This window comes from Nicotiana attenuata, chromosome 7 (genome assembly GCF_001879085.1).
Source record: "Nicotiana attenuata strain UT chromosome 7, NIATTr2, whole genome shotgun sequence".
NCBI lineage: Eukaryota > Viridiplantae > Streptophyta > Magnoliopsida > Solanales > Solanaceae > Nicotiana > Nicotiana attenuata.
Genome location: NC_031995.1, coordinates 47991417 through 48001095, shown reverse-complemented (window position 1 = coordinate 48001095; position 9679 = coordinate 47991417). Strand labels below are relative to the sequence as shown.

The window sequence follows — 9679 nt, the reverse complement described above, 5'->3', positions numbered from 1 at the left end:
AGGTTACCATTAATCGAAGTAGAGGAGCTATCAGTTGGCTAGCCACGGGTATGATCTTAGGGAGATACGGTACCTTGAATTAAGGAGGGATATACACTCCATTAATTATACCCTTAAAATACACTATGGTATAGAATTGGTAATTTGATATACTAAGTGTAATTAAGTCAAACCTTAAACATTGAGGGTAATAAGGCTTCCTATGTGGCATAGGAATGTAAAAATTCCTAAAAAGAACACACTACTAATGTCAGTTGTGTGAGGGACAAAATAAAATCACTTGTCTATTCCCTAATTGTGTGGATGTGAGCAAGCGACAGAACAAAATACATCAGATGGAAATTTTAAGACACCTAAATGGGAGAAAAGGAAGATATTGATCCTCGTTAAGATTTAAGATACAAAAACTGTTCTCTAACAGTATCATCATAACTTGTTTATGATGAAGGCAACGGAAATATCTTCACAGTACAGTCCAATGACGAGAACATATGAGACTGAAATCCCAAAAAGAGCAGGGTGGCGTGTCTTCTCAGACAATTCGCTCCAGCTCCCTTGCATAGCTGAGTGTTTGAGTGATAAGCTGCAGGGATGGTATCTCCTTGCACGGCACGGAATCTTTTACTTTCTGGAAAATCACATAACCCTTTTTGATCTCCCACTCTGGATGTTCCTGCAGAACACATTAAATTAGAAGTAATAGCAGTTGCTTGTAATTGATCGCTCTTTGTGCAGAGAAGAATGGCGACAGTATAGGGAAGGATTCAGACAAACACAAGAGTCAAAGGCCATCGACAAAACCGGCAGGTAAACATCCAGTATCCCGGAGACCGAGAGAGCAGGGTTCTATGGGGTACAAGGGTTTAAGGCAATGATGTATAAGCCACGGGTGGGGTTTTACTACTGGTTTGAACCAGCAGCCCTTTAAACAAGTATCAGGCTCGTGCAGTTGCTATTTTCTGATTTTACCATCATATAACTCTGATGCTAAGCAAGAATACTAGGAATATGAGGAATATTCATACTAAAAGATCCTAGCAGAATGCAGTAGTACTAAGTTAGGTAAGTCAGAACCTATCTAGAGGGCCCATCTACTTTGTACCTACTTTGTCCTTGGAGCCTCTACCAACATATCTTGCTCACAGAACAGAGATGCAATAAAGGTGTTCTATGTGAGAGGCTAGGAAAGTTGAGAAAAAAGTTCTATCTAGTTCAGTGAAATATGAGAGTTTCCTATTTATAGTTGGGAGAAGGGAAGAGAAAAAAACAAGAAACACAGGGGCATTTACCTAGGCTGGGTTACGGAGATTTGTGATTGAGGGGTGGTCCTGGAAAAGAGTAATAATATAATAAGAGAAGGATGGCCTGGAAAGCTGGTATGGAGGACTCTTGCGGGTTATTTAGCAAATGGGAGTGCTGTCTGGGTGCGGGTGTGGCCCGAGAGTGAGTTTCTCAGAGATATGGTGGCGAGAAGAGGTATAAGGAACGAGGTTTCAGATTTTTTTTACTATTACGTCATCATATATAGGGCTCTAATTTGGTGAAGAATACCAAAAACAACAAATCTATGGCAAAGGGTGGTTGATAAATTTGATACAACTCGGAAAAGGTTGCTTTACCCTAATTAACAGTTTATCAGATAGCCTTTCGCCTTATATTATGCCATGTTCCCGCTGACATCAAAGTGGGAAAAATTGCAGGGAATTAGAAGAAAATTCCAATGGATAAAGTGGAACACAATCCAGCCAAAGGAGGGACGTTTCACCGTGGAAAGGAAGGTGTTTGGAACTTGAGACTACCTAACAAAAAAGCCTTCTATCTTGTTAGAATGTTCGACATTGATTGAGGAAATTGACTTTTGTTTTCACCTCATCACTTAGCTTTTGAGGTTGAGTCATTCCCAAAGTTCATTTTCTTAACATGGTAGCATAGCCAAACCCATACCCCTATTCTTGGTTCACGCAAGATTGGACAACCATGTCTTATTGTCCATGCTATAGATGTCCTGCCTGGACATGCAAAGAGGTTTTAGAATGATCCATGTTGGTTGAAGGAATGAGTTGTTTGTCTTCCTATATGATCTTGGGCAAATCCATACCACATGAGCTAACTCAGAGGTTGAGTTACACCCTAGGTCCATATTCTAAACATATTTAAATGGTTTTTGAAAATAGTTACTAATACGACGATCGAAGGGCTACTGGTGCACAATGCAGATATCTACCCTCATGGTTGTGACCTAGAGGCGGACCTATGCTTGGAGTAGAGGAGTCATCAGACCTCGTTAACCTCGGCAAAACTTATGGATGTATATGTGTATATATGTTAAAAAACATTCATATATTTTACTTGGAACCCTTAAGATCAAAAGTCAAATGGGGGCATCGGTTGGTTAGTCTGCTCATGTGCCCCTTGCCAAGAGTTCGAGACCCAACACCAGCGTGTTAGCTAATTATTATTTTTTATTTTTTTTTTGGGGGGGGGGGGGGGGGGGGTTGTGGGGGTATGTATTCGAAGGATTAGAATAGTTAAGTGCTTAGNGGATTCCCCCTCCTATATAAAGGGGATCCTTACCATTTTGTAAAGGGATATATAACACACAACATTTCTCTAAGTTAAACATATTCTCCTTTGATCTTATCACTTTGCATTTATTGCTTATATTATGTGTTTCATTATTGTTCTTCATTTATTACTCATTATTGATCGTAAAGAGCCCTCATCAAGGCCCTTCAAACATTTGAGGAATATCGAGGCTCGAAGCGCCACTCACTACTAAGGTATAAGCGCCTTCCCTTTTATTTACGTTTTATATTAACCTTATATGTGTTAGTATTAAATTAATGATATTCGATAATTTTGAATTGTAAACTTTGCTCTTATGTTCTCAGAAGAACTTTTTAGCCAGTAATTGACAAGCCTATATTAAAGGCATCGGTACCCCGCTACCTTCAAATCCTAGGTCCATCCCTAGGAAATATCTAAGGAGTTTATGAGATCAATTCCGCAATTAATATATGTTAAAAAGTAGGAGTTGGAAAAGAATAAGATTCTGTTTGAAATACTTGGACATACACACTACTAAAAGTGGATTGCTTCTCAGAATCTATTATTGCTCAAAATAGAAGCAATAGCTTATGGAAAATCCAATTTAGAAGAAATGCCAGTACTGGGAGTTCGAAAATTAACAGGTTGGAAGGAAGGAATTGCTAGCAGAAATGGATGATTCTCTGATATCTTAATTCAGAGAGAGAGAGAGAGAAAGAGACTCAGATGAAAACTTGAACGTAGAGAAAATTTGATAGTAGAGGAGTATTGTGTGTGAAAGCAGCTTATAATGTACCATCCAGCTTTGTAGACAGTAGCATCCAATGGCGTGGCAGTTACAACGTGAAACCAGAATCCCCCTGAAATAGCATATCTGGATGGATCAAACTTCAAGACGCTTGTTTAACACGAGAAATATTTAAGAAAAATGGGTTTCATAAACAGCAGATCTCAACAGATTTGGGGTTGAGGTTCACTTGATTGATTGATTAATAGATGGAAAGAAAAAGCTTGCCGAAGTGCTCGGGAGAGGCAGAAAATTGTTGTTTTGGATATTCAGTTTATTCAAAACTTGAAGACTGAAGCGGACGACTTTCAGGAGGAAGTTTATAACAATTAGTTCATCCTGACCACCATTGTATAACCATTCATCAATGGATGTCACTTCCCAGATTGGGTAGTTTTCAACAAGCTGGTTGCTTGAATATATAGGCTACCATTCCTATCCGCTTTTCTACAAGGTCTGCTTTCAGACATGGCCAAGCCTTTAGGTTGTTTAAGTAGGTTTGGGCTAAGGTCAATACAATACCAATATATTTCTCTGTCCCATACTTTATTGTTTATACTAGTCATTAAAATCCGTTGAACTGCTGTTCATATTGAAAGGAATCGAGATTGATAAGGACTATACTCCTACTTTATAGTGAGGAGATTATGGTAGAAGGATCTGACTGGTAGAGTTAAATGCATAGAAGAGGGGTAATTCTCTGTTAGGTCTTCTATAATTTTCTGCTTAGGGGAAAGTTTGACACTCTATGGCTCCTTAGATAGCTTAGGCACCTAGGAAAGTGAATCGTTTTATATTTCTCTAGACAGCAGCACAGGAAGCTATTTTAACAGAAGAAACTTGGGAAAAGAAGATTTAACACACTAGCCGGTGTTTGCTCTCCAAACAGATGGATAAGAACACTTGTTGGCATTATAGAATCGATTTAAGACTTTGGAGCGTGAAGGTTAACCTTAGAAGAACCACTTGGTTCATCAGGCAATGTGAAGAACCTTTTATGGAACTGGAAAGGAAAGCGAAGTAATAAGAGAGACAAGGCATGGTAAATCATCCTGAATGCAGTGACGTGGAGATGGTAAATGATCCTGAATGCAGTGACGTGGAGAATATGGAGAAAAAAACAGATGAAAATTTGAAGGAATACGGTATTCTACATCCCAAATTGAAAACATCATGATGCTTGTGTACTTCTGGAGCACTAAAAACTTTCCAACTTTTCTCCTTCTTGTCCTTTTTTGTTTTTTGCTTTGAACTCAGAGCTTTCTGACTTCCACAGAAGATTGGATGTCAATTGCAGAAATATTGTTATATAGCACTATTTGCCTTTTAAACTACTTGCGTATTTGTACAATAGAACTTATCTCAGAACAGAAAAAGGAAAAGGGGTAGATTTACCTCCCTAACATATTCAAGTAGTTCTTGGTCTGAGGAGAACAGCAACATTTGTCGAGCATCACTAATAGAAAGACAGTCATAAGCCTTCTCACTGCATCCAGCTATCTCATCCCTAGCAGTGACAAGATGATTTACACCATTTAAATCTAAATCTGAAATTGACACATGGAATTATAATTGTATACAATATGAGGGATTGGCAATCAGCAGTGGAACCGAGTTTTATTGACAAAGTTGTAATTGTCAGGCTAATAGTGTGCTTAGCAAGACAGTTCCCAAAAACAATTCAGGTTACGTTATAATAGGTTGTCTGAAAGTTCTTATAAAGCCGTTCTTCAAAGACGCCAAAAGAGTAAGCAAAAGTAGCATCCAATATCATCTCCCTGGTGTTCTGCCGATAGCTATAGATACTGTTGGTGATATCCGTTATTTTGCTAAAACCAATAGAACATACCTTACAGTCTTTGCTAACAGGTCCATGAAATAAACGTAGGTTGCATCAGGCACGGATTGCCTCGCACTCAACACACGGTGGTAAGCCCCTTCCATGAAGGATTGCTCCAATTCCACAGCATGCTGTATACAAGGGTTGTCCAAAGCACTAGGAGAAAGCAACTCTAGTTCGGTGTGGAATTCAGCAATCCTATTCTGTACAAGGAGTCTCAAAAGATTGAGACCTAAGATTGGATATTCTTGTGCAGAAGGTGGAAGACGGCCACTGTTCCATCACAACAAAAAAGAGAAGCACAAGCACAATGGTTAAATTCAAGTACATTGCAGCAACCAAGCAGACTCAACACGCCGTTCTTACTATGATAAAAACAAAGCATGTGAGAATAATAACTACAATAATACTTAACATGCCCTATTCTAAACCTTTAAGCCTCAATTAGTTGGAAACAGGGCCTTGAAGCTTGAAGAGAAGCACTGTAAGGTACCAATCCAGTTGCAATTTAGCTTTGATGCGGAAAGCTTATTCTGCAACCTCAATTGACATGGGTATTTGACGTGTGAACATCAGATTTTTTTCCCCTTTTTCTTTAATATGCACAAGAATGAATGACAGACAGAATTAAAGAGTGACCAACTAATTACCGAGCATCCGTGTAATAAGGTTTCAGCTGGAAAAAGTCCCTCTCAAATGCATCCTGGTCTTCCATCTTTACAGCTAGAACAACTGCATGCTCGTATATATCTCCTGTAAATTGTTATGGAATTGATGATTAATTCATTATGAGCGACAACAGGAAAAACATTTACTAATACCAATTTTCAAATATATACAGCTAAAGATCTATCAGTATATTATTTGGAAGCCAACAAGAATTCCAACAGATTGAGTATAACAAACTGAAAGCATAGGGAATCCTTGCTAGCTTTGTGAAGCTATCTGCAATGTGTTCTATAACAATGAAGTATTCCAAATTAACAAGGATGCTGGTAATTCTCCGATCGACTATGCCAGTAACTAAGAGAAACATAGAGATCTACTCTAGAAACTACTGCAAAACTAAAAGCACAAGCAAGCAACTTCTCATCTTTTTAGAGTTCCACCAAACAACGATGTCCAATTATTTTCTCACTAACCACACCCACCAGATAGGAAAAATGGTACTAAATCTTCGTGATAAAGGGCCTCATATAATCTAGGTCTTGTCTTCATCACAGTTACTGATTTTCTGTTTCTCTCGTCTCGCACATGAAAATGTGTAAGCATCTGTATTCATCTTTAATTATTTGTTTCACAGTTCCATCTTACAAACTTTCACATTACTTTATGTACTTCCTATCAATGTTTCAATAGTCAGTCATAAAGCAATTAAGCAAAGAAGTAAAATAAAATCAGATAAAAAAGAGTGGAGCATATTACTTGCAATCGTCAACTCTTGGATAGCATTAGGTGTGTCCTGAAATAGGGGAGGCAGGCTCTTATATTCGGTCAATAGAACCTGCAATATCAAAAGAAGATAACTCGATGTTAAGAATAAAGATAATAATTAACACTAATTTCAACCAATCGGAAGAATTACTGCTAATATCTAGCAAAGAGAAAAAGGAGAAACAATTCCGCACAAATGCAAGTATCGATGAGCTTTGAGTTTAGGTAGTGGATTTGAAGCGATTACCTTCAGTTGGGAGAGAAAAGTAGTGCAAGTTTCGAATTCATTCCGTACAATTGCAGCTTTGAATCGTTCGAACAGCTGTGAAATCTCTGTAAGCTTCGGATCCATGTCTAGGTTCTTCCAAAGGCTTTGCTTTCCTTCGGCGTTCACGAACAAAATCAACAGGAAAATCAGAATATTTGGGATTAATTGGGGAGAAAGCCACCCTTAGCTAGCTATTTAAAATATAGCCTTTCTTTGCAGTATATTTTAAGAAATAGTCAATATTTTAAAAAGTGGTAGAGATCCGCTTTTTCTTCTTACACTATTTTGCACAAAAGAGAAAGAGAGCGAATGCACAAAATATACTTCAAATTCTAACTTAACTCCAACAACTTGCCATGCACCAAAGATACTACTCATACATATCAAAAGAAAATATTTAATTCAGGATACTCTATCTTGAGTTCGAATCATCCGTTCTTATGTTAAAAAAATAATCAAAAGAAATTTATAATTATCCTACCCTATATCCCCACCGTAGAAGCAGAGCAAGAAGCGCTTTATAGCTCTCATCATTTTAATTCTTTTCATTCGCAACAGATACTTATTTTCTCCTTCTCTTGCTTGATAAATGAACTATAAATAACATATTTGTTATTTGGACAACATAAGAATACTAATTAAGTGAAAGTATGTCCTAGAGTCCAGCTTGTGTCTTGAAGCTAAAACTCCTGTCCTAAAGTTTCAAAAACTGTCTTAAAATTTAAAATAATGGGTCACTGTTACCCAACTTAGAAGTGGCTATTGTTTAAATACTTCGTAAAATGTTGAATACTTTTTAAAAGCTACCTTAAAAATAGTTACCGATGCACTTAGACCGAGAACTTTTCATTTGATATCTTCATTCGTTGCCATTTAGGGGTTGGTGATAGGTTATATATGCATTCTTGTTATGTTTTGATGATCTAACAAACTTACTGTTAAGAACCAGATAAGGAACATGTTATCAAGAACTTAAGATCAACAAGTCTCCAGTTGGGGACATGGTTCAACTCTTCAGAGTCAAAGAAACAGCAGAGGGAACAGATAGCTACTAGTTCCCGTGGTGACTGTACAAGTCAACCGCTCCAGCTATAAAGTTGCTGCTTGCACACGGAATAGTGCGAAAACAGTGCAGCAGTCAATTTTATTGGGAATGCCCTTTACCTTACTTGCTTACATCATTCAAGTGATGTCACAAATGAATTATTAATATCAAGCAAAGGTAAAACAAAACACTTGCACATTCAAGAATTGATCAACTATTCTCTCAAGTCATCTATCAATCTCGCAAGTAACTCTCAAGGGCATCAAGAACAAAGAACAACATAACAACGAACCAGTTCCCCATATCGAGTTATTACATGTCCTTAGTTGTGTTGTACTTTTGTTAAAGCACTCTACTTGTAATTCCTACTTAGCTTAGTTAGAAGCATTGTGCAGGGAATCTTTGTAAATCATAAACCCTTGTGTTTGTGTCTTGGCTATAGTTAGTCGAGTTGTAAGTCTTTGTAATAGAGTTATTACAAAGTGGCTTGTAATAGAGTTGTTAAAAGTTAGTGAGGGATTAAGAGGTTAATTCCTAGGTTACAATAGGTTGTAATCTAAAGTTTGCTCAGTAGTGAAGTTGAAATCCTACAAGGGTAGGTCGTAGTTTTTGATCCCGTGAGCTGGGAGTTTCCACGTAAAACTTCATTGTATCATTTACTTACTGCAGTGTGTGTGTGTGTGTGTTCTATGGGAACATATAGAGAACTAGGTTCTCTATATAGTTTGGTGGACCTTTAATTTCTATCAATTGGTATCAGAGCATGTTCTTTCTATCAGGCTAACACCTAGAAAGGATCCTCATGGTTGCTTCGCCAAACTTCGAAGAAGGTCAATCTACCTACAGACTACCAAGGTTCAACGACCAATATTACGGATTGTGGAAGACAAGGATGCACGACTTCATCACGGCTAAAGACTTAGAGCTTTGGGATATCATCTGTAATGGACCCTTCGTACCTACCAAGACCGTTAGAGACCCTTAGTGAATGTTCCTAAAACTAGAAAGGAATATAATGATGCTGATCGCAAGGCCATTGAGAAGAACTTTCAAGCTAAGAAAATTCTTGTCTGTGGGATTGGTCCTGATGAATACAACAGGATTTCAGCATGCCAATCTGCTAAGGAAATTTGGGAAGCTCTCCAAACAGCTCATGAAGGGACAACCCAAGTTAAGAAATCAAAGATTGACATTCTGACCACAGAATACGAGCTCTTCAAGATGAAGGATGATGAATCCATCCAGGATATGCATACTCACTTCACCTCCATCGTCAATGAGCTTCATTTTCTGGGAGAAATCATTCCAAGAAACAAACTTGTAAGGAAAATACTTAGTGTTTTGCCCAGTTCCTGGGAAAGCAAAGTGAATGTTACCAAAGAGGCAAAGGACCTGCAGATAGGGGTGTTCAAAACCGAATCGAAATCGAAAGCCGAACCGAAATCGAAGCTTAATGGCTTATTGGTTTCGGGTTAACGATTTAACAGATGGGGAACGGGTTGAAATTTTTTATTAGAGGCTTATCGGTTTGGGGGCGGATTATTCAATTTTCTTAACGGATAATCCGTTAACCCGTTAAGAATATATATATATATATATATATATATATATATATATATATATATATATATATATATATATATATATATACATATAAAATTTATTTTTATCCATATATATATTAAATAATCAAAAACTCTTCTTCCTCTAGTACTCTATCAAAGTGAATTAGAATAAAAGAAAGCCAAATAAAAGGAG

General features: G+C 37.5%; 1 protein-coding gene across 1 annotated transcript; it reads right to left on the bottom strand.

The window, feature by feature from the left end:
• LOC109229053 (26S proteasome non-ATPase regulatory subunit 8 homolog A-like) lies at positions 258 to 7045 on the bottom strand. Its single transcript, XM_019394359.1, has 6 exons — positions 6856 to 7045; positions 6600 to 6678; positions 5825 to 5927; positions 5184 to 5447; positions 4730 to 4841; positions 258 to 673 (listed from the first exon to the last, which is right to left on the bottom strand). The coding sequence occupies exons 1-6, from the start codon at positions 6958 to 6960 to the stop codon at positions 533 to 535; spliced, it is 804 nt and encodes a 267-aa protein (XP_019249904.1). The 5' UTR covers positions 6961 to 7045; the 3' UTR covers positions 258 to 532.

Coding starts and splice junctions, on each gene's coding strand:
- LOC109229053 (XM_019394359.1), bottom strand. CDS start 6,960: ATGGATCCGAAGCTTACAGAGATTTCACAGCTGTTCGAACGATTCAAA. Junction 5,448..5,824: donor CCTTATTACACGGATGCTCG/GTAATTAGTTGG, acceptor GTGATGGAACAG/TGGCCGTCTTCCACCTTCTG. Junction 4,842..5,183: donor CTGTTAGCAAAGACTGTAAG/GTATGTTCTATT, acceptor TGTCACTGCTAG/GGATGAGATAGCTGGATGCA.